Raw genomic sequence first — 24,408 nt, forward strand, 5'->3', positions numbered from 1 at the left:
TATCATTTTTCTTCTTAATTGTTATAAAAGTTTGGTTCTGTCTGAAAGCCTTTATCTGGCTCCGTCGGTTGATCCCAACTCACAGGGCTTGAGACGCCACACTGCTCTTTCTCCAAGGAGTCTCCTGGCTTCCACCTGCGGTTCCCATGATGCATTGTCCCTGTTAGCCTTAAGGTTTCAGGCTCCCTCCTGCTTTCTGCTTTCTGCTGAGTGCCAGAGAATCTAGAGATCTAGGCTGCCCCTTGAGGTCTGCTGTGAATCAGCTCTGTATGATTGAGCAAGTCAGCTTTCTGTCCCCGAGAGCCACCCTTGTGCAGTATGAACGGTAGGATTGCTGCAGTCCCTTGCAGCTTCAGTCACCCTGGTCTTCTGTGGTACCAGTGGTGAAGCATTCGGCTTGAAGGATGTGATGGAATGCAAGATGTCGATGGAATCAGACTTAGGTGGAGCTCTGATGTGTCCTTAAGGTGGGACACCAACGTTTACCTTTGTGCTGTTTGGCCTTCTGTGTTACTTGAATGGTAGAGGCCTGGGCTGTCATGATGCAGAATTAGAGTAGTAATGAGCAATTCCTAAGGGTAGGTGTCATGGAAAATGTCACTCACTAGAACAGGATTCCTCTTCGTATGTTAGATAAATTAAAGCAAGTTCTGCCTTGGCTAAATAAAGGAGATATGACTCTGAGCCCTGCATTCAGGTCCAGGCCAGAAGCAGCTCACATTCTTGAAGATGCGTGACTCACGTATGTTGTCTTCAGAGACTGCTTCTTCACAAGGGGATCATTTCAAAGCTCTGTAAAATACCAGGCTATCTTTATAAACTGTAATGTCCTTGTCATTACAATTTAGCTGGTGGCTTCTTCCACGTATAACCTAATAGGGAAGAATGTCTTTTCTTGCATTTGGTTTTGTTGTCAGTGTTGCATCTGCAGTTGTTTTAAGATCTAGTATTTCAGGGCCCAGTGTGGAAGCCTAGTGGCTAAAGTCCTTGCCTTGCATCCACCGAGATCCCATATGGGCGCCGGTTCATTGTCCCGGAGGCCCCACTTCCCATCCAGGTCCCTCCTTGTGGCCTTAGAAAGCAGTAGAGGATGGCCCAAAGCCTTGGGAACCTGCACACCTATGTGGGAGACCTGGAAGAGACTCCCGGCTCCTGGCTTCAGATCTGCTCAGCTCTGGCCGTTGTGGTCACTTGGGAAGTGAACCAGCAGACAGAAGATGTTTGTCGCTGTCTCTTCTCCTCTCTGTATATCTGACTTTCCAATTTAAAAAAAGGTCTAGTATTTCAGTATCATGATAGAAATTGATGTTTTATTCAATTTATATATGAATAGTTCATATATGGACAGTTTGAATATATATATATATTTTTTTTTTCTTATCCAAGTAATGTGTGGATGCATACATTTTCTGTCTGAAAGATTGCAATATAACATTTCTGGTAGCAGAATATAGATCTCATTTCTTCATATTTGTTCTCCTTAGGTTGTGTGGTGTGGTGAAACATGTTGTGAATCCCTCAGAATGTTCTTCCCCTGAGAGATGCATCTTAGCCTACCTCTATGATCTCTATGTGTCATGTAGTCACCTCAGAAGCAAATTTGGAGACCTCTTCAGGTGGGTAGAAGAAAAACACGGAAGTAGAATCCTGCCTCTGTGTGTTGGAGACCCTTGCATTATCACTCATGTAACAATGGCAGATACCTGCCTTCACAAAGCTAATAGTGGTCATATCAGATAGTAATTTTATAAACTCAAAATGTACTTAATATTAAATACAAATGGCAAGAAAACTACATCATTATGTAGTACTATATGAACATATAAGTTTTTTCTTTTTGTTTTGATATTCCGTGGATTGCAATGCCTTTATGTAATAAATAATGCTACTTTGGTATTTCTTCCAAGAAATAGCTGTTATCCAAAAAAGTAGTATCTCTTGAGGTTCAGCAAAGTCTGCAGTTACTCTGCTTAGTGTCTTCAACATTAAATGCTGTGATTTTCAGGTCTGAGTATCATTCCTGTCAAGAAATGTTATTGCCTCAGGGATATATTAGTGAAAAATGAGTACAAAAAGTCATATTTCTTTAAATGGTTTTATCTTCCAAATTCTCTTATCCAGAATTCAGATGGAGTTCCCTTTTATGCTGTAGCTGTATACTCCTTAGACAAATTTTTATTTCTCTTTACCTTTTTACTTTTGCAATTTTAAAGTTTTTTCTTCAAAGTTCTTTACCTCATTGAGCAGTCTTTTGGAATGGATGTCTTCTTGCCTTCATGTGAGTCTCTAGTTCATTGCCCTTCCTGTTTCAAATAACAGCCCCAACTCTCATTGTTTAAGTCTTGGCCCTCACTATCCCCAAAGAATGTATATATGATAAATGTGACTGCATTATTTTAAAGAATTTTTGATTACCAGTTGGAGGTAATCAAAAGGAGGGTGGGAGACAGTAGCACCTTACAAAATGGGATCCAAATTCAGGCAAGGCAAGAGCAGAAATTGCAATCTAGCTAGCTGGTAAGTTGTGTGAATCATACCCTCTAAGAGGCTCCAGCTTACTCGTATCACCTGAGTGGATAGTTGGAGTCCTTCTTGCCTTCCTGCTTGCATCCTTGACTCTCTCGAGCATTTCTTAATATACAAAGCAAAAGTATCCTTTTAAACCAAGAGTAACTGAGGTTCTCGGATGGACTGATGGCATCTCTTCCATTCAGAATGAAATTGATAGTTCTTATCTGTTTTCCTGTTGGCTCCATGCTGGTGACATGGACCTGCTTCCTAGTCCTCAGGCACTTAAACTCATCTCCACTTGTTCACATCAGGCTAGTGACACTTGTCCACATTGCTTTCATTCTCACTCACAGCTTGCATTCTTGGCTCTCTCCCTGACCAATCTATTTCAAAAAGTCCTTGTCAATTTTTGCACCTGCTACTCCTCTGTATACTGTATTTTTATTTATGATCTGAGAGTTCTCAAGCATATGAACTTCATGAGCACCCAGACCTGCCTTCCCTTCTAGATTCTTGTGCCTTGAATGTTGTGTGGATCTTAGTAGCTCTGTGACCTTTCTATTGAATGAAAGATGTGTATCATACTTTTACTACATTGATAAGCAAAAGCTGAAAACATGTTACCAAGAAACGGGTTAGGTATCAGATTAATCCTTTGTACATATGACAGTGTTCCTTAGAAATCCTTTCCATAATACTTTACATTTTTATACATTATATTCTTCCTACACACAGAACTTTCAGCTTCAGTTTACGATTTCAGAGATCTTTCTCACCTGGCTCCTATGGTAGCCTTGTTTTTGTTAGTGGACTTGCACAGACAGTCCTATTAGCATATGTGACTCCAGATCACCCTACATGACATACAGGAAGGCTACATGAGTTAATTTCAGTGCTGTGTGCTGCATGTACAGAGATTTAGGGGACCATCAGTGGACTGAGGCATTAGGATCAGCAAGATTATCAGTGAATAACAAGGCCTGAAGTGTCCTCTCTCAAATAAACAGATAGATAGAAAGATGATTGATAGATAGATAGAGAGAGAGAGAGAGAGAGAGAGAGAGAGAGAGATAGAACCAAGATGGTGGGTAAGGGAGAAGCTGTGGTGATGACCTTTCCACAGTGAAAGTGCTATACACATAACAAATTGCCTCATAAAAGCCAGGTGAGAGGCCACAGTACCCACCTTGTTAAAGTCAAATGAAGAAGTTGCGTTGTAAAAAGCAGGCAGGAAAGCATTGCTCATGACTAACCTGCACACAGCTCCAAGGAGCAGGGTGTGGGGAGAAACCTCCGGGATGGGACAGGGAGTGAGAACTGTATCCCATGGGCAGGCATACTTCAGAAAAGATTTAGACTGAGTCCGTTTGCTTCTGCCCCCAGACTGTCACCCATGGAGTGAATATTTTAGGCTTTTACAACCAGGCAGTCTCTACCACCTTCACCAATGTTCAACAGAAAAAGAAATTTTAGCTGTTTAAGCTAGGGAAAGGAAACTGAAGACGTCAATTGGAGGGGGTGCTCAAATTTAGGTGCATCGCACTAAGAAGTGGTTCCTGCTAAATAGATATATTTTGAAATAATTCAAATTAGTATTCACATGTCTCTTGTTTGTTCGATTCTGCCACCCATGTAACAACCATTTTAGAGCAATTTCTACATTCTCGGTACTGTACTCCATGTTAATCCAATTGCTAAATTCACATCAAGAGCTTCTATTTGGAATTTTCTATAGAAATGCATTACAGTTACTGTTATTCAATATGTCCCTAAGTGAATAACATTGTAGTTATTCTAGTTTTTTTTTTTCTTTTGAATTCTTCTTAAAACCTCAGTAGTGCCTGTTCAAAAGTAAAGCAAACCATATATACTAACGTGGTACCTGCCAACTCTAACTTGCGATGGGATCCAAATTTCATGATGACTTTTATTGAGAATCCCTCAGCGCGAAGCATCAACTACTCAATGCTGGGCAAGATCCTTAGCAACAACGCAGCCAATCGCTACAGCTTTGTCTGCAATACACTCATGAATGTATGTATGGGCCATCAGGATGCTGGAAGGTGAGACGGGTTAATCTGAGATTCATGAGTTGTTTCCTTGGTGCTTCTTTGAACCTAAAAATCATTAGTAGTTTTCTGGACTGACATTTGACTGTCATTGGCTTTTTTTTTTTAATCTCCTTTTATTCCTGAATCTATCTCTGTCCCATTGCATAATTTTCTTTATCCAAGACGCAGTACTCTTGAATTGTTGTTTGGCTTGTTATTTTCGTATGACATGTTTTAGATGCAATCTATAAAGTATCTGACCTATTTTCTGAAACAGTAACAATGCAAAATAAGCTACATTTAAAAATGACCTATATGTGTTCCTACCTAAAGTATATTGCCTTTCATTTCTTGATGCGCTTAAAAATGTGAGTAGATATGTTCACAGAACTAGGCAAGTTCTAATCACATTTTCACTGGTTAAATTTTGCGTCACAGCTGTGTTTGTTGGCAGTTTTTTTAACCCACGTACTGAGTTAGTTGACACATGGGTATTCATTGTACATTGAATCTAGCAACTTGTTGAATGAAGGGAAATGCGTGTGTGATATTTACATCCCATCTAAGTGTTGTCTTTCATATATGTGGTTTTGTTTGTATCCCAGGATCAACGACATAGCCAATTTCTCCTCGGAGCTGACCGCCTGCTGCACGGTGCTCAGCTCGGAGTGGTTGGGAGTCCTGAAGGCTCTCTGTTGTTCATCAAATCACGTGTGGGGGTTCAATGATGTGCTGTGCACCGTCGATGTAAGTTTGCTTTTTCCTTTCCACCTTATCTGTTTAGTTTGATACTTGGCTATGGGAAAGGTTTTTTTGAATTGACTCTTTAAAAAAGCAAGAGATATTTTAAACCATGTTTTTCTGTCTGAAAGGAATAAACTACAGTGTAGTTGCAAATGGTTAAATATGTGAAGAAAAAAATAGAAGTAAATGGGTAGCATCATTTGTAGAGGAGCTGTGCTCCTCCTTTGTTACAATGGTTTACGTATGTTTAGTCTCTTCAAAAGTTGTTTCCAGTTTTTATCAGGTGCCTTGGTTTCCTCATGGCAGGAGAAATGATACAGCAAAAAGAACAATACAGATATATCCTTGTGCCATGTGTCCACACCTGGGAAATGATGTGCTCCTGCTAGCTCTGCCGCACAGTCATGTTGAGTCCAAGATGTACATATTTCTAAATAAATACACACACACACACATACATCAGTGTCAGCCCTTCACTGTTTCTGCCTGAGTTTCACATGGCTCTATAGTTTGTGTGCAGGAGAGTTCTCTGCATTTAGATTCCTCTTCTCGGTTGCAGGTTTACTCATCAGGACTCAGTAGAGAATCCTATCTCTCTATTTCCGTCATTCAGATAGATACCTGTTAATAGTTGATATTTAATATACGTAGCTTTTTTTTCTTCCAGATGGAAAAAAATTGCGTTTTTCCCTTTAAACATAGTCCCTTATGTTTCTGGGTATTGTTGTTGCTGTGTTTTCCTCCCTGGCAGCATGACCCTCATCTTGCTCTGCTAAGCGCAGTGCGAGGTTCACAGCGTGACCTCATGTGAAGGCTGCTAGTGTGCCTCTCACCGTTATTCCTTCCTACCAGTGAATTTACTATGACTTCATTTTCCTTTCTGTTCCTTCTTTTAAAAGCTGAGTGTCAGTTGACAACCTCCCGAGTTGTCCCTAAAACTAAATTGATCATATGAAGGGCTCTCTGTCATTTGCCACCTGGAGAAACTTCAGTATACTAGTGAAGACTGTCCTTTTTTCCCACTAGCGGGACCCTTCTCTTCCTTATTCCCCAGCGGTCTTATCAGCAAGACATGACAAAAGGCACTGCCGAGAAAGACAGGGAGGTTTCATCTTTTAGTGATTTCTGGATTTAGCTTTGATTTGCCTCTCAGATTATATTATACAAGTTAACACTCCTTTCTTTTTAGTGTCTGACATAGGGGTAAACCTCCTCCTGTGTCTTATAAAGCAAAAATAGACCAACAAGATAACAATCCCCTTGAATTGTCATCCCCTGTATTGGTTCGTGTTGGGATTACAGATCTTGTTGGTATTACCTACATTCTCGTAGATATTAATCTTAGTTGCTACTTGAAAGGCTGTTAGGTATTAAAACCTGTCAATGTTTTTCTTGAAGGTGAGTGACCTTTCATTCCATGATTCATTAGCTACTTTCATTGCTATTCTGATAGCACGACAGTGTTTTTCCCTTGAGGACGTCGTGCAGCACGTCGCACTCCCCTCTCTCCTGGCCGCAGGTGAGGCGTGTGGGATTTCTCCGTTGTCTTGGAGGAATGGTTTCTGACTGTTTTGTTTAAAAGAAAAGTCTGTGTGAGGTTCAGAGGTACAGTGGAAGTGGTAGAATGAGATAGAGACAGGGTGGAAGAGATCTTGCATCCTCTGGTGCATTCTCTGATCAGCCACAATGGCCAAAACTGAGCCAAGGTGAACCCAGGAGCAGCTTCTTCTAGGTCTCCAACTTGGGTGGCAGGGGTCCAAACAATTGGGTCATATGCTACAGCTTTCCCAGACCTCTGGCAAGGAGCTGGATTGGAAGTGGAGCAACTGGACTGTGAACTAACCCCCATGTAGGATACCTGAGCCTCCTGCAACTGCTATACCAGCTGTGCCACAGCATCAGCCCTGGTTTCTGATTGAAAGCAGTGTGTGTTTGTTGGGGAGTGGGGAGACATCCTGGTAGAGATGGTAGAATTGTGATCATCTCCATGGTAGAATAGCACTACCATGGGTCCCCATCAACAAGACTATGAACTGCCGTTTTTCATGACCTGTTTTACGGGAGCACTCAGGTTTCTCAGAAGGTGGCAGCCAGTTCTTAATAGCTATAAGGACAACTTGCTTGAGATACTTGGAAAATTGAGCTCAATAGAAAACTCCAAGGACTTTCCCCTGAATGCATAGCAAAGCTTGTCTTCTGATCTGCCTTTGCCAGCCTGTGGGGATGCAGATGCTGAGCCCGGGGCGAGGATGACCTGTCGACTCCTGCTCCACCTTTTCCAAGCTCCCCAGGCCTACTTCCTCCCTCAGTCAGCAGGTGAGCCAACAGGGGAAGTGATCAAGTTCTGAAATGACCAGGTGGGCCGCCTGTGTCCTCATTTCCTTCTTGCCTCCCATGGGCTTCCTCTGGGGCTGCTGAACGATGGGATGATGTAATGGAGAGGCCTTCCTAGCACCTTTTATTGGCATGATATCCGGGTATGTTGAGAAATACAAATCAAGCATTAATAAACAATGGAATACCTCTGCTCTGAGGCTAAGCCTCGTACGTGGGCAGTGTGATCCTCTAGCATTCTCTGTATGTTGATTCTAAATCACACTGTAGCAGCTTAGGCGTGACTCATTTAGTCTTGTCCTGAGGCTAAAGGAACAAGGTAGCCAGCCATTCCAATGGTGTTGGGGATCTCTGCTTCAGATGTGTATGTGCCCCGTGTGACAATGACACGAGTGTATGAGGATCTGTCTAATCTTTTTAATATATCTCTGTGAGGATCAATGACAAGATTTCAATCATTGAACAACAAAAATGGTAGTGAGGCATCCTGGCAGTCATTGCTAGTGAATCCGTAAGCATCGTTTACTGCAAGCTAACGGCAATTAAGCGCCCACAGTCTAACAATGAGAGGCCCCACTGACCATAAATGATTGCAGAAGATGGTTAATGATGGTGATGAGACTATTAAATGTTTGTTGTTGTTTTCCTAGGCAAACCTTTTCCTGGAATAAGATCATCCTGTGATAGACACCTCTTAGCCGCTGCTCATAACAGCATCGAAGTGGGAGCCGTGTTTGCTGTGTTAAAAGCAATTATGATGCTTGGTAAGACTGTCCTAGCCCAACGATTCCTGGTTAATCATCAGAAAAACAGGAGGAATAATTCGTTTTCAGCTTGAAATGTGATCATGATTCCTTGCAGGCGTGCTTTCTGTTTGTTCTCCTCCTGGAAAATGTTGTTGATGTTCTCCAAGTGTAAATTCAAGTGGGCTGTAGATTGTGTCCCTTCCCTGAATTACACTGGGAGAATCGAAGTCTGTTTTTCTGTGTTTTAAGTGAATGATATAAAATAGATCCTGAAGCCCACAGGGTGGTTCTACCTTCTGCTTTTGTCAGAAATCGTATCTGGTGAGGGCCAGGGAAGCCTTGGTGATTTGACCAAGGATGATTTTTTTGAGACAGGTCACCCAGGTACAGAACATCAGAAAACTGGGATTTTAATATTACTTGTCTGTGTTGTGATTCTGAACAAGTCTGTATCCTTCTGCCTTTGTTTTGTTCATGAACCAGGTGATAATGGCAGTGGTGTTTGTATTACTGATCAACCAACAATAACTATTACAGCAGTTTCTTCATTTAAGTCATAGTGTCCAGATTGACTTTTACTTGCTTATTACATGTATTCTAAAGAAGCTGCAGGTGTCGTCATTGGCAGAGTTAAAAACCTTAAAGCACTTTTGTTCCATCAGTCAAAAGAACCTGAATGATCTTTTAAGTCTTGATTTCAGGCTGCCTAATTCCAGCTTTGTGTGCCAAAATAGTATGTTCAGAAGGAGTTCCTTGTGGTTAGAACAGAGAGTGCCCCAGTGAGTAGGATTACATTAGATGGATCTCTGGAAAGTGTAACCATGTCCTGCTACTTGCTGACAACACGAAGGACAACAGAGTTGTCCCAAAACAAATTGTAAGAAGTTTACTTAAAATGTAATAAAAATGATGTGTGTGTGTGTATGCACATACATACATACGTACATACTTTTGACATGCACGTGGAAGTTTATGCTAAGGGAAGGGTCAAGCCACATGGAGTGTCTCTGGCTCTCCCCTAGCCTCACAGCCTGTAGTATTATACAGTCAGCAAGTTCTGATGGTGTTCAAAGGAAAAGGCACCTGGTCAATTGTTTTTAACAGTATGCAGTCAGCGACTGCTTTCTTCCCCACAGTGTTTCTAGCGCTTACCAGAAAAATGACCAAATAGTGGCTTTTTGATAAAGTAATATTGGAAGTGAGCATTTAAGTGACAGAGAGTCTCACAGCCAAAAATGAGGTATGAACTCTGACTTTGGCCTTTTGATTAGCTGGCCTTGTCTGAATCCATTTAAAATGTGTCTTCTTCCTTAAAGACCATGGAGGGTTCTCCAGGTCTGAAAGCATCAGGTCGGGTGCACAGCATTGGCCAGGTGGACCCCTTTGTTGTGGCTGTAGCTGGTAGGGTCTGGCTCCACCTCACAGGCCTTTTCTGTCCCCCAACACCTGAAATGCATGAAGATATTCTAGGAGGAACTGGCAGAGATGTTTATTGCTTTGCTTTTTTGTGGGGGGAGGGGGAAAGGTTTTAACTTGCCCACTACTCTGACTCCCAATCAATGACCTTTCCACCCCTATTTACTAGGAAATACGAAGGAACTTCACATGGTTAATGGAAATGGAATTAAAGGGTATGTTTATTTTGATGCCAAAAAAAATTGAAATCTATGCATAGTGAGGGATTTTGCTGAAAAGTTCATTAATAATATGTATGATTAAAAAAAGATGCATGGATTTCAAATTTTTGCACCAAAATTAAGTTTACCTTTAGTTTCATTTTTGCACAAACTTGTTAAAATACTTTGGTATTGTGAAATACAGATGTCCACCTAAGGGTGGAGAATGCATCCTAAATTTTGGTTCTTTAAGTTTTGTCCTTTTAGCTTCCTAAGAGTGCTATTCAATTAAATAAATTCCTGTGGGTGAGGGGATGTTAGTACTTTTTACATTTGAATATGTGCCATGTATCATTCCCCTCCTCTTAGGATTTGAATCGTAAAAATTTCTTAAGCCATTCTGGTTTTGCAAAACCTTTTATTGGTTGACTTGTGGGTGCTTAAAGGCCTTGGCATTGACCTGGGCTGGATTTGACTCATTCACTGCAGGCAGGTACGGCCTCACCTCAACTCATTTGTTGGTTACAGGAAATTTTCCTATCGGGCCTTACTATAATTCTGCAAGTAAATCAGCAAAAGTTTGAAGTCGTTGCTGTCATCTAGCAATCCCTGTTTCCAGATTGTAGTATTTTTCACATTTTAAAAATGTGACTTGGCTAGAGACGAGATCTTAGTGCTGATTTTCAAACATATTCTGCTGAGTCATTCCCTCTCCATCCCCCTCACAAAATTTTGTTAGGCGGGAAAGAATTCCCTTGGCTTCCTGTCGCTGAGTCTATTAGAGGTTGATCAGGTAACCTGTTCTGATTTGGACGGTACAGAGAGGAAGGTGGAAGACATGGGTTATTCAATGAATACCCTACTCTTCAGGGCTTCCTTAGTGTGCGTTGCCCTTTTCCATTCCCAGGGAAATAAATCTGTGTTGTCAAGAAGTTGGTAGTAAGGTGGGCTAAGGCAAAACTTTTCTCTTGACCTATGGATAGAAAATAAGGCATTGTAAGAGAAGAAATGCAAAAGGCACATCTAGAAGGGTGAGTAACCCGTTTTTTTTTCTTTGCCTATAAATCAAGTGAATTTGACCACATTCATGCTTGAAATAGTGGTGAAACCCATGTTCTGTGATTACTCAATGTGACTCATAACATCTTTTTCAAATGTGGTGGAAGTAGATTTAACTCTGTGAACGAAATAAGGAATGAGCCTTAAACTTGGCTTTTTCTCTGTGTGTGACGGAAGCCTCCCTGGTTCTTGCATCTGTGCTCTCTTGATCCATTCTCTCTGTTGCTGAATGATAGTACTGTTCATGGTTCACACACTTGATTTCTCCCTGAAAGCTGGCCTCGTTTGCTTCTCAAATAACTGACAGTATTCTGAGCGTCTGAGAGTGTGCTTTTTGATTCCGTTATTTAGGAGATGCCAAAATTGGCAGTAACAGTGTCAGCTCTTTAAAGAACGATGACTTCAACATACGGGGTTTACGTCGGGATGGCAATGCTGACGACATCTGGCCTGCCTCACAGAATTCCAAATCCTGCGGGAAAAGCGTTTCCATAGAAACTGCCAATTTGAGAGAATATGCTAGATATGTTCTGAGGACAATCTGTCAACAGGTATTTTTTTTTCCCAATTGAATTTGCTTTTTAATTTGAGGATGTAACTTCTTTGAGAGAGACTTCTTGCTTTTGTAGAAAACTTGCGCAGAGGTGACCATTTCTGTGGCTAACTTTCCTTTGGAATCATTTCCTTTTTTTTTTTTTTTTTTGAAAATTACTGAAATAATAGAAAACTCTAGGATGATGTTGAAACGGTCGAATTTAAAAAAGTTGCCATGTGTTTTTTTAACTAGACTTATCCTTGTGCATGAATGTTGACGTATATACCCTTTTTTTTTTGCAGAATATTCGTGTACCTTATTCATTTTTATTTTGAATGTATCAGGCTTTATTTTGTGATATGACCAAGATATAGTTATTGAAAGTCAGAAAGTTTAGCCCTAGTGCAGTAGGTTTTCCTCACCTGTGAACTACATTCTCGTTTAGGCAACCATTCAAGTTTTGTCAGAGTTATCTGCGATTTCTTAGAGTGCAGTGTCACAGGATGCGCTTCTGCTCAGGATGGTCACTTCTTTTGCTCTTGTAATTAATAAGCAGTATTTAAAAGATATGCACATCCTCTACGTTTTCTGCTCATCAAGCTCTGTCATCCCCCAAAAACTAGTTAGTCTGCCCCGTGATGGTTCGAAGGTGGTGACTATTGGCCGACTCCTGTCCCGCATGGTATTAATTTGCATTCTACTCTAAGAGGAGGCTGTCCTGCTCCCTGTTTGTTACTCGGGTTATGGTGGAATGTTCTTAGTTATCTACATGCTCCGATTGGTCCAGATTTATCCAATGGGAATCCTTTCATTCTGGGTCTTATGTCATGTGACACTTTTTAAAAAATTTTTCTTAAACGTTTTCTTTTTGATCCATCTTGTATTTCCCTTGTAAACAATTACCCATTCCTCCATGGAATTTTACTTCCGTTTAGTGGAGATTACCACTTTAAGATGAAGATCTGGGCTCAATATGTTTTCATTATTATGGGGTATCATTACTTCCAGACCCTTTCATCAGATATTGCTATAAAAATGATGAACATTTTTGATGTATCATCATCACCATTGTATAGCAATTGTGTAAAAATTGATCACAAAAATAAAACCTGCCCATGAGAACACAGTAAGGAAAACTGTAGCATCTTCCCCACCTTCCTCCCTGCCAATCCTAAATGGAATTGATGACCCATTTGGGTCCGTAACACTTTGACCATCGTAGTAAATATTAAAACTAAAATATATATACCTAGAGTGAGAACTCATCTTCTAGTTTGAAAGCACATACCAGGGTTTTCTGTCCTTCTCTTTTACATATTTATTTTAATTTTTTTCTCTTTAAGCAAGGTTCTACTATATATATTTAAGAAGTTAAAATGTTAGAAGCAAAATTTTTGAAAATGTTCCCTCATACTCTTTCCACGTAATTTCAGATTGCAAGGTTCTTGTTGACCTTAGGTTCCAGGTCTGCTGTGAATTCAGTGTGTATTTTCTAGACCCATCGGGCTGTGGCCTGTCAATGTAACTGCCATGTGTTTTTAGGAATGGGTCGGAGAACATTGCTTAAAAGAACCTGAAAGACTATGCACGGACAAAGAACTTATATTGGACCCCGTGCTTTCCAACATGCAAGCACAGAAATTACTGCAGCTTATCTGCTATCCTCATGGCATTAAAGAGTGTGCCGAGGGGGACAACCTGCAAAGACAACACATCAAGCGCATCCTTCAGGTAAATGGTCCATGCTGCTGTCCCTTGACACATTCTTTGCGATCATACAAAGAAATTACACTCCCGACCACCCCCCTTTTTTTTTTACTACTGCTAACTAATTCTTGGGTAACTTATTCTGGTTTTTCTTCCCTGAATATTTTTTAAATGGAATTGGCATACTTTATTGCTGGATAACTAGAGATGCTATAAATTGTGTGGAATCGTCAGATAGTGATCATTTTAAGGCAGCAGTGTATTTACATGAGAAACGAACTTTATATGGGGGCACCTGTTGAAACATTGGAGGGCGGTTGGTGCTGGCATTGTGGAGCTGCCGCCATGATGGTGGCACCCCATTTCACACTGCCAGTGCGCTGCTGCTGCGTTGTAAAGATTTGTTCAAAAGTCAGATTTACATAAAGAGAGAAAGAATTGCGATGCACTGGTTCACTCCTCAAATTGCTGCAACACCTGGAGCTCAGCCGGCACGAAGCCAGGAGCCTCCCCTGTGACTCCCGTGCAGTTTCAGGGTCCCAAGGCTTTGGGCCATCCTCCAGTGCTTTCCCAGGTACAAGCAGGGAGCTGGATGCTAAGTGGAGCAATTGGGATACAAACTGGCACTCACATGGAATCTGACCCTTGGAGTTGGAGGCTTAGCCGATGAAGCCTACACACCGGACCTGCTACATTGCTCCTGACTCAGCTCCTTTGATTGCACCTGGGAAGGCAGTAGAAGTGCCTGAGTACTTCGGTCTCCACCACTCATTTGAGAGAGCAGGGTGGGGTTCTGGCTTCCTGGCACCAGCCGGGTTCAGCCGTAGCTGTGTGGCCATTAGATGGTCTGGAGAGTTGAGCAAATGAATGGAAGTGTTGTCTCCCTCCCTCTCTGTGGCTTTGTCTTTCAAATATAAACAAATCTTGGGGTGTCATCGGTTAGACAATAGATTTTGATGAAAGAAATTCTTGTCTTTATTTCCTGTGCCGTGCTGAGTCATACATTTTAATGTTATTTATTTCTCTGTGCCCATATTTGAATATACAAGATTAGAAATTTTTGGTATACATATGTGCCTATATTGCATTTTATTGTTCTCTTTTTTGCGAGTCAGTACTACAAAGAATTTCTGTCTCTCAACCTGTGTTCCCTGCTCGATGTGTTGCTTCTTTCCTTTTTCCTCAGAATCTTGAGCAGTGGACGCTGAGACAGTCCTGGCTGGAGCTGCAGCTGATGATCAAGCAGTGCTTGAAGGACCCTGTGCGTACATACTCAAAGTGTTTATGTAGAAAACATCTCCGAAAAGCAGATGTGAGTTGATATTGACTGACAAGGGAGTATGTCTGAGTGCTAAATGATCTTATGTCTGACTCCAGGGCTCCGGATCTGTGGCCGAGATGAACAGCCTGCTGGACAACATTGCAAAGGCCACGATAGAGGTGTTTCAGCAGTCTGCTGAGCTGAATAACAACTCTGCTAATTCCGGCTTGAGCCTCTTCAACCCAAGCAGCATTGGCAGTGCAGATACAAGCAGCACGCATCAGAATGGAATCAAGACGTTTCTAAGGTATTGGTTTCTGTAGCTTTTACTGGGCCATGCTTAACATCTCACATTGCAGCAGTAGCTTTTGTTTGCATGATGGCATTATGTTTTTCATGAACCTCCAGGAAAATAATTTCTTGTAAATACAAATTAAAGAGCAAAAGTGGGTGAGTGATATCTTAGCTTTTGACATGTCTGGCTACACAGCCCAGACACTGTGGAACCAAGGATGAACTCGGGGTTGATCCAGTTCTGCACTGTGTTCCATAGTAGTCATCAGTCAGGAAACAATTCCTGCCATCCTAATTAATGAACAATTTTGTGAAGACCCGTCATCGTAATTTGTATGTAGAATTAAAATGGGTAGGCATAAGAAATCTTAAAATAGCCCTTCCATCACAATAGGCAACTTGTTTTGTATTTCATTTTGGTGCAAAGTGTAACTAAATGGATTTTAAAAACTTTAAGGGTTGGTTGTTGGTATGGTCACATGTATTAGCATTTCATCTTGTTAGTATAAAAAGCAGTGTATTTTTTGTTGAGTAAAAGAACTAGTGCCGGTCAGAGAGCCAGCATCCTGGGAAAACATGAAAGCACAGCTGAGATTCCCCTGTCCTCCCAGATCCCCGCTAGAAGCAAGGGCAGAAGTACAGGCAAACGCCTAGGTCACAAAGGAAAATGGGAAGATACTATATAGAAATAAAATGGAAATTTTGCAATACACTGTGTCATTGGCATCCCAGTTTTGCTTTGGTGCTTCTGTTACATCTAAGAACAAGGAAAAGGATGCCTCCTGGGGTAACACCTGTGTCTGGTTCTAGTTCCTCTGAACGCAGGGGTGTGTGGTTGGTGGCTCCCCTGATTGCCCGGCTGCCCACCTCTGTGCAAGGAAGAGTGTTGAAAGCTGCTGGGGAAGAATTGGAGAAGGGGCAGCATTTGGGCTCTTCTTCCAAAAAGGAAAGAGACAGACAAAAACAGAAAAGGTAAGCTGGGGGAGACCGCCGCGAACAGCCGAGAATGCCTAACATCGTGCCAACATGCAGGCTTATCACACCCACTGTCCCCTGGACTTCAGTCCATCCATGAACTGGTCCTGGTATCTTTATTGTATTTGTTTTATCTATCTATCTGTCTGTCTATCTATCTATCTATCTATCTATCTATCTATCTATCTATCTATCTATTGAGAGCTAGAGAAAGTGCGAAGGCTGGTCTAGGGCTGGAGCCAGGAACTGGGAGCATGATGCTGGGTGTCTGTTGCGGATGGCAAGAACCCATTTGTTCACTCCTTAGCAGGGTCAACATTAACAGGAAGCTGACATCGTCAGATAACACAGGGAATCAGGCTCAGGCAGTCTGATGTAGAATGCAGGTGTCTGTGACGTGTGGTCACATGCTAACTCCTTAAATTTATTTTATTTGTTTCTGGTTGTTATTGCTGTTTAGATATTTGTGTTTAAGACATTCAGGGAGTCGACGTGTTGGCTCATCTTGTTAACTCTCCACCTCTGAGTACCAGCATCCCATGTGTGCACCAGTTTGTGTGCTAGCTGCTAATCCATCTTCCTGTTTATGGCCTGTGAAGGCAGCGGAGGATGCCCCAAAGCCTTGAGACCCTGCACTTGTCTGGGAGACCTAGAGTGAGCTCCTGGTTCCTGACTTGGAATTGGCTCATCTTCAGTTGTTGTAGCCATTTGGGGAGTGACCCAGAACATGGAAAAATCTTTGTCTTGCCTTCTTTCTGAAATCTGCCTTTCCAATAAAAATAAATAAATCTTTTTTTAAAAAAATTAAAAAAAAATGAAGCCACACAGAACTGTAATTCTGTCATGCTAGACCATGAGGTAGGTACAGGTGGATTTAACACTTCAGGCTTTTGTTCTGGAGTACTAAATACTATCACTAAGCTATCAAAACTAATGTTTTACTCATTTATTTTATATCTTAAAAGAGGTTTCACCTAATTATACTGTATAACCGGCCATATAATAATACTGTATTTCACACATTTATTGACCTCTTTTCTTACAAAAATGTTCATTTCTGGGTGAGACTTATAAACTATGTAAATTTTTTTTTAAGATTCTGGCAGCGTTCACCTGGCAGGTGCTCCTGTTGTACCCTTTTTTCAGGTGGGAAAACAGAGGCATGGAGAGCTCACATGGATTGCTCTAAGACACACATTACTGGGGATTAAGCTGGGATTTACACCTGGGAGGTTTATCTTCTAACCTCTTTGGTCGATAAGCATTGCATTTTGTCTCACCACCTTGGCTGCTGCTCGTTAACCAGCCAGAAGACACAGTTCTAGTTTTGCTAATGGGTGATTGTCTATTGCCTTGCTTCCCTCGGGGGGCAGATGAAATCTGAGTTAAAAGATAGTTCTCCCCAGGGCCCCATCTCTCAAATCTCTTTGTGTAAGCTGAAACTGGTTAAAATATTTTGGTCTGGTTCTTACTTTGACATTCTGCTTTCTAGTAGAGGCTTGGCTTGTTAGTATGATCAGGCGATTGCTCTGTGATTGAAGACATTTCATGAATATCTGCACAAATGCTTGAAGCCCCTTCAGGAGAGGAGGTTGCGGGCACTGCTGGAACGAGACACTAGAGGGCACTAGCAGATAAACCTGGCGTGGAGTCTGCAGTCCTGGCCCTGGTTAATCCTAGCTAAGCTGTCCTGCTGTGTAACCTTGAAAAATGCACTCAGAAACACACCCCCACAACAAACGCAAGACACAAACAGGCCTGGCTCCTGGAGTTGGCATGAGTTTTAGCATGGGCAGGTTTTTGGTTTTCCATTTTATTTTGTGTATATGCTTTGTGATGTGTTTTTTAAAATTCTGCTTATTGCTGTGAGATGCAAATTCATGCTCTTCTCCACTGTTGCCCTAAGCCCCCACTTGCAGCGTGCTGCAATGCAGTGTGTTTCAAGGGCATTTGAGCCTAGTAAATTATTTAGAAGCACATTAAACCTCCTTAAATCTTGTAAGTAGAGATATTTTTAACTTTTCAAGTGCTCTACCTCCCGTGCTACTCCTTGTATCTAACAGTAAACGAAACACAGAGCAGAGAGCTGGTGAGAAGGAAATGAGAATTGCAAGAAGCTGTCTGTTCTTTCTAACTAGATCTGCTGTTACTGCTTCCTTTGCAGCATGTCCCTTTTGAGCCAACAACCTTTCCTCTCACTGGTACTTACCTGCCTTAAGGGACAAGATGAACAGCGGGAAGGCCTCTTAACATCTCTCCAGAACCAAGTTAACCAGGTAAATTGGCATAATATCAAGCCAGGCAAGTATCGTTCTAATGACGTTCATGTGTTTTCCCTCCAAATATTGAGGTTAAACTAACCGTGGTACAGTGTGCTTTGGTTAGGTGACCAGGAAGCAGAATGCGTGACCTGGTCACCTACCTAACATTCTAGCAGTCCCTAGTTGAATGTTGTTAGATTATTAACCACGCATATAATAAATGTGTACATATAGACAAAGTAAAGTTGTGGGTATTCCAGATGTGTTTGCTATGTCTACTCCCTTCCAACCTGTGTCTCATGGGAGAGGACTTGGAGTGGTCAGCGTGGTAACGGGCTTGACAGTAAGTCAGAGCAGGCTGTGTCTTACTCCTCACACCAGGTTTCCCTCTGTTGCCCCACTATGCCCTGCGTCTTTCTGTTGAATTCTACTGGATGACTGTGGACAATTGGGTCCCCCTCATCGTCTTTCATATGTTGTATGTGAGATACAAATACATCTTTTCTCTGTAGCCTATAGAGTGATCCTTTTTTCAACATAAACCACGTATAACTTGCATGACCCAAGTGTTCAATCTGTGAAAGACCTGGCTTCGTTCAGACATCACCTGCTTAGGGAGGCAACGGTGACCCTCTAAACATAAGGCACTGTCATTCTCTCTCCCTTTCCAGCTCACACTGCTTGCTACACTTATTTTTTTGTAAGACAAATGAAACAATGTATTTTAAATGTTTCTGTTAATAAGCCTTTTCTCGGACTATGTTTTCTTACATCACCTTGAAATCAAATGAACTAGAATTGTCAAGGAAAGGAAAAAAATAAAAACTATTTCACTTTATTTGTTGAAGCTCAGACATGGTTTTTGGCTGTCAGTAAGGAAAAGCCAAGTTTAACTTTAGATATGAGAAAAAACTCTTTCCTGGAAGAGAAAGTTCACCGTTCTCCTTTCTCCTTCCATGTTAGATTTTAAGTAACTGGAGAGAGGAGCGGTGCCAGGATGACGTGAAAGCACGGCAGATGATGCACGAAGCATTGCAATTGCGCTTGAATTTGGTAAGGGACAGTTGTGGTGTTTTGCTCCTTGCCAGCTCCTTACATGTATTAAAGCGGGGAAATAGCTTTCTACTCACAGTGCGGGCCAAGTCTGCATGGCAATATGAAACCTTACACTTTTACCTCTGTAACCACTTCCCTGTTGGCGGCTTTCTGTTGGCCATGCTGCTCTGCCTCCTGTCTGGGCCGTGATAGACAGCAGTAGGAATTTTCAGCATTGATTTGATGTCTCCAGTTGCAGGAGTGTGTCCTCTTGAACCTGTGCTAGAGTAGATCTCTCAAGATCTCTCAACTACTGGGACATGAGTATTTGTTTCAACTCTTTTAAAAGCAGTTAGAGTCCTTTAATTAAAGATGTTTTCTAGCTTTTTAAATTGATCGTTAAGCACTAACCCCGAAGGGAGGTTTTACAGAAATTTAAACTTTGTCACACATTGCTTTTCGTTTGTCTTCTCCCATTGGGCAAAGTCAAAGGAGAAGTATTCTAGAGAGTAGCTCACCAGCTGTTATGTCAGTTGTTCACCTGATGCTCACACATGCAAGGGCAGGCCTGGTTACTTAGCATCCTTCCTGTCTTCATCTCTGTGTCCCTGCTGCTTCCATGTGGTATTCTGATGACACACTTAGACTCAGCAGTAATTGGAAAACATGGAGTTGAAACTATTTGGATCACACAGTGTCCAGCTTTCATTTCCTGCTAGTTGTCTCACAGAACTTAGTATCATGACAGACTAAGAACAAAAGAAGTCTAATTATGCAGGTGCCCATACTCAAGTATTCCCCTACATGATCTTACTTAATTTTCTAATGACTCAGCTATCCTGCAGAAGCCAAAACTAGTGATGAAGAATAGTACAGCTAGATGTGAGGGATGGTAGGATTATCTACAAAGCTGAGAGTTTTGTTTTAAATAAATCACCATCTGGCTCTGTGAGATATAAGAAGCCTTATATTCTCTTACAACAGGCCACCTTTTCCCTGTGTTTGTGTGCTAGGTAGGAGGAATGTTTGACACGGTGCAGAGGAGCACGCAGTGGACCACAGACTGGGCTCTCCTGCTCCTGCAGATCATCACTTCGGGAACTGTTGACATGCACACCAACAAGTAGGCCTTCTTCCCTCACTTGTGTTTTGCTGCATGCACTCGTGCATGGGTTTAAGCTCTCATACACTGATGACAAATGCTGCCACATCTTACTGACTCAGGGGTGGTTTATCCTGTGCCTTGAAGAAGCATGCTCAGCTAATTGACTGTATCTCTAGTAGGTAAACAATTATTTTCTCTTCCCCCTTAGTGAACTATTCACAACAGTTCTTGACATGCTGGGTGTTCTAATCAATGGGACATTAGCCTCTGACTTACCCAACGCATCTCCAGGGGGCTCGGAAGAGAACAAGCGTGCATACATGAATTTAGTCAAGAAGCTGCAGGTGCGTTTCTGATCCACTGATAATGTTTTATCAGTTCTAGTGATCTGAGTTTGTTATCATGCTTTATTTCAATTAAATTCTTGTGATTTTAAAGTACATTTATTGTGTTCAGCAGAAGTTGGTTATTTTGCTGTTTGTTATGGCTTAGCTGTCCTGTTCTCAAGTTACAGGCATGTAGCCCTGAGAATATTTCATGTTCTGTTTCTTATTAAAGAGATGTGTTCATAAAACATGTGAAAACAAAGAGAGCATTCGAAATCTATTACCAAATCTATAGCCAGAATACCAACATCCCGTTTATGATGAATCCAAGCGTGGTTTTACCTTTGTGGTTTACAACACAAGCATTTATTTGCATGAAGCTAGTAGGTATAACTCCTTTGGCTAAGCATTAACCCAATCCTTGAATTCAACTATAAACAAACAGCACCAAAAATAAAAAGCAGCCAATCTGATGACCGTAGAAAATAAGCAAAGGTTACCTTGTTGTGTGTCGCTGGACTGGGGAAAGCGGTCGGTGCCACGGCTCCTGCGTTCTGATGGCCGGTGCCAATATTTTTGTCGTTTCAGCACTGTAACATTTGTTGTGTAATCCAACTGCCTTTGTATGGGTTCTGTTTTCTACTTAAATAGAAGAAATGAAACAAGCTCACCCCTCTGAATCAGAGCTCTTCCACTGACCACACTTTGGGTTAAGGGACATACTCACTGTTAGGAAGGAAGTGTTTCATCGGGAGGCTCGCTGCCTGCTCACTTTGGCCAACATCATAATTTTTCTTACTCTCTTCTCTCACTCTCACTTTTCTTTTTTTTAGAAGGAGCTAGGAGAAAAGCGCTCGGAAAGCATTGACAAAGTTCGGCAGTTGCTGCCTTTGCCGAAGCAGACCTGTGATGTCATCACGTGTGAACCTATGGGTTCCTTGATCGACACAAAGGGAAACAAGATCGCTGGATTTGACTCTATAGACAAAAAACAGGCAAGAGTAAACATTTTGTTTTTGTTTTCTCATGAATCAACACATCTACTCACACGGGCCAGATGCTTTTTGCAGTCTGGATATGCAAGCATCTCAATTTTGCAATTTCTTCATCTCTTAACAAAATATAACCTTGTCATCTAAGTGCAGTGCTATTGGCATTGTCAAAAATGGTCTGCATCTTCTTAGTTTTTCATACAAATGTTTCCTGAAGTTAGTAACTTTCTCACCTCCACCAAAGGAAGAGGAAAAGCTTAAGAAGAAAACTAGCGAAGATCAGTTTTTATTTTTAGGTCAGAACTGGAAACCGTATATTTAGCTAAAATGTGGATTGATAAAAACAGTACCTATAGAAAGCTATTTCAAATGAAATATTTTGCATGTTATTTCATATTCTGACAAGCCAAACACAACTGGATGGATGCTTTAATTTTTAAAGATTGATTTATTTTTGTTGGAAAGGCACATACACAGAGAGGAGCAGAGACAGAAAGGAACATCGTACATCTGTCGATTCACTCCCCAAGCGGCCGTAGTGACTGGAGCTGATCCAATTTGAAGCCAGAAGCCTCTTCTGGGTCTCCCATGCAGGTGCAAGGTTGCAAGGTGTTGGGCCATGCTCGACTGCTTTCCCAAGCCACAGGCACGGAGCTGGAGGGCAAGTGGGGCTGTTGGGATTCCAAACTGTGCCGTTATGGGATCCTGGTGTGTGCAAGGCCAGGACTTTAGCGACTAGGCTACTGCACCAGGGCCGATGGATGTTTTTTTTTTTTTTTAAGATTTTTAAAAGCTTCTTTAAAATAGGATAGGTGAAGTAACTGTTTTGATGAACATGGAGCAGCCACAGACCTTCTGTAGTCACAGAGATGAGAGGCTGAGCTCCTGTTCCCCCGAGAAAGCTGCTGTGCAGTGACAGCGAGGTAAGCCTAGTGTGTCGTGGTACACAGAGTTAGAGGACATGAGAACAAATCATGAAGCTCAGGATCCTCTGAGCTGAGAGGCAGGGGTGAGCTTGACAAGCCCAAGGACCTCAGCCTTGTGTGGCTGTGGCAAGAGGAGAGGCTAGAGTCGTGGTCCAGTTGGGTGTGGGCTCTCCAGAGGAGAGGCGCGCTGATTCCCCTTGGCCTGTGGTCTTGGCACCCAGGCAGGTAACGTCCTGAAGGCAGACCGCAGGAGAGCAGCAAGTGTACAGGTGGTGATAGAATCTTGGTTCGGGAGGATGTCATCCATGAAAGAGGAAGGAGTAGGAAAGGACAGAAGGACAGGCTTCTTATGAAATGGTGGGGTTGTTATCTGGGGTGGCTGGTTTGAAGTAAAATACTTTCAACTTGATATGTTAGAGAAAATAAGAAGAGATATAACCTATTAATGTTGAAAGGTGTGTTTTATGAAACAGAATAACATTTCCTCTGCTTTAGTCATTGGAGAAAAACTGAAAAGGAAAATCTTTGCTGGTACCTATTGTTACATCTCTTTCGGTGGTAATAGTGCCTGACCCAGAGACTGGCGTATGGGTTAAGATCTATATTGAATCAAGTCCAGATGGGTTTGTACTGAGGCCAGTCTAAATCCATGCATTTCAGAGATTCATGATTGGTTACAATTTAGCACAGCAAGATTAATTTTGTAGTGTACTTTGGCTTCTTTTTAAACCGATATACAAACAAAAAAGGAGCCAAAATTTTCCCAAGAACTTTCATGGCCGAAGAATCAGGAGAAGCTCTGAGGGTTTTGTCACATAACATGATTTCACCGCAGGGTCTCCAGGTCTCCACGAAGCAGAAGGTGTCCCCGTGGGACTTGTTCGAGGGTCAGAAGAACCCAGCTCCTCTGTCCTGGGCCTGGTTCGGAACTGTCCGAGTGGACCGGAAGGTGGTCAAGTATGAGGAACAGCATCACCTGCTCTTGTACCACACACACCCCATGCCCAAGCCCCGAAGTTACTACCTCGAGCCGCTGCCCCTACCTCCCGAGGAGGAAGAGGAAGAGCCCACATCTCCAGTTTCTCAGGAACCAGAGAGAAAATCAGCTGATCTGTCAGATCAGGGAAAGACTGCCACAGACGAAGAGAAGAAAACAAAAGGGAGGAAGCGGAAGAGCAAGTCGAGCTCAAGAGCTGACGTAAGTAGGGGAGGTGATGAGTACGTGGGCTCTTTACTGTCCAGCAGCAGATTCACGACTGGCTGGCCAGGTTGTATCCCCCAGGATATTGCCCAGAGTAGCACAGGCTTCCCTGCAACGGCTAAACTAGTCCTTGTAACATTGAACTGAGTCACACACCAAGGCTTTGCAGAGAGGACAGGATTAAAGCTTATGGTTGTCTTCCCTCCACTGTTAAGAACTGTTCAAGTTTAGACTTAATGTTTCAGAGCCTCATAATTCCCTTGGGTGTGAAACTAATATAAGAACTACAGAGTTTATTCCTCTTACACATTAAGAGTGTCAGAGATGAGTGAGGTGTTTTAGGTGAATTATATTCTGTCCCCAATGTCTGGAAAATGCCATGTTTTATATTCTCCGGATAAAGTCACATGTGACACATCCAATAGAATGTTCACAAGGGGCTGTATTTTACCAGTCTATTGTACCTTCTTGTATACTGTACTTTATAATATATTCAGACTTTATAGAACTTTGGTTTCTTATACATGTCACCTACCCACCATGTTTTTAGGGAAAAAAAACCCAGGAAACTCTTAGATGGGATTGAGAAATAATGTTTTAGAACTTGTGAGAGTTGGTGTTCTCATATAAAATCACCTGCAGAATACTTTAGCGGAAGTTGAGGTACTTGTCTATAAAATTCAAGGGTGTTCTTGCTGCACAATGGAAAACATTCTCATTGTAGTGTTC

The 24,408-nt window shown here is 41.9% G+C and overlaps 1 protein-coding gene across 4 annotated transcripts in view; it reads left to right on the top strand.

Moving 5' to 3' along the window:
- The window catches only part of MED12L (mediator complex subunit 12L), a 327,308-nt gene that overhangs the window by 262,909 nt on the left and 39,991 nt on the right, over positions 1-24,408 (top strand). For 3 of the 4 annotated variants that reach the window (XM_058661436.1, XM_058661438.1, XM_058661439.1), the window contains 17 exons: positions 1,485-1,616; positions 4,347-4,574; positions 5,168-5,309; positions 6,705-6,825; positions 7,521-7,622; positions 8,291-8,404; positions 11,413-11,612; positions 13,139-13,327; positions 14,490-14,564; positions 14,681-14,871; positions 15,669-15,830; positions 17,998-18,109; positions 19,058-19,147; positions 20,143-20,252; positions 20,443-20,578; positions 21,394-21,555; positions 23,314-23,676. In XM_058661436.1, the coding sequence (XP_058517419.1) occupies positions 1,485-1,616; positions 4,347-4,574; positions 5,168-5,309; positions 6,705-6,825; positions 7,521-7,622; positions 8,291-8,404; positions 11,413-11,612; positions 13,139-13,327; positions 14,490-14,564; positions 14,681-14,871; positions 15,669-15,830; positions 17,998-18,109; positions 19,058-19,147; positions 20,143-20,252; positions 20,443-20,578; positions 21,394-21,555; positions 23,314-23,676 (2,629 nt within the window). The remainder of the gene's footprint in view (positions 1-1,484; positions 1,617-4,346; positions 4,575-5,167; positions 5,310-6,704; positions 6,826-7,520; positions 7,623-8,290; positions 8,405-11,412; positions 11,613-13,138; positions 13,328-14,489; positions 14,565-14,680; positions 14,872-15,668; positions 15,831-17,997; positions 18,110-19,057; positions 19,148-20,142; positions 20,253-20,442; positions 20,579-21,393; positions 21,556-23,313; positions 23,677-24,408) is intronic. The other variant, XM_058661437.1, reaches the window with a different exon arrangement.

Source organism: Ochotona princeps, chromosome 3, assembly GCF_030435755.1.
Source record: "Ochotona princeps isolate mOchPri1 chromosome 3, mOchPri1.hap1, whole genome shotgun sequence".
Classification (NCBI taxonomy): domain Eukaryota; kingdom Metazoa; phylum Chordata; class Mammalia; order Lagomorpha; family Ochotonidae; genus Ochotona; species Ochotona princeps.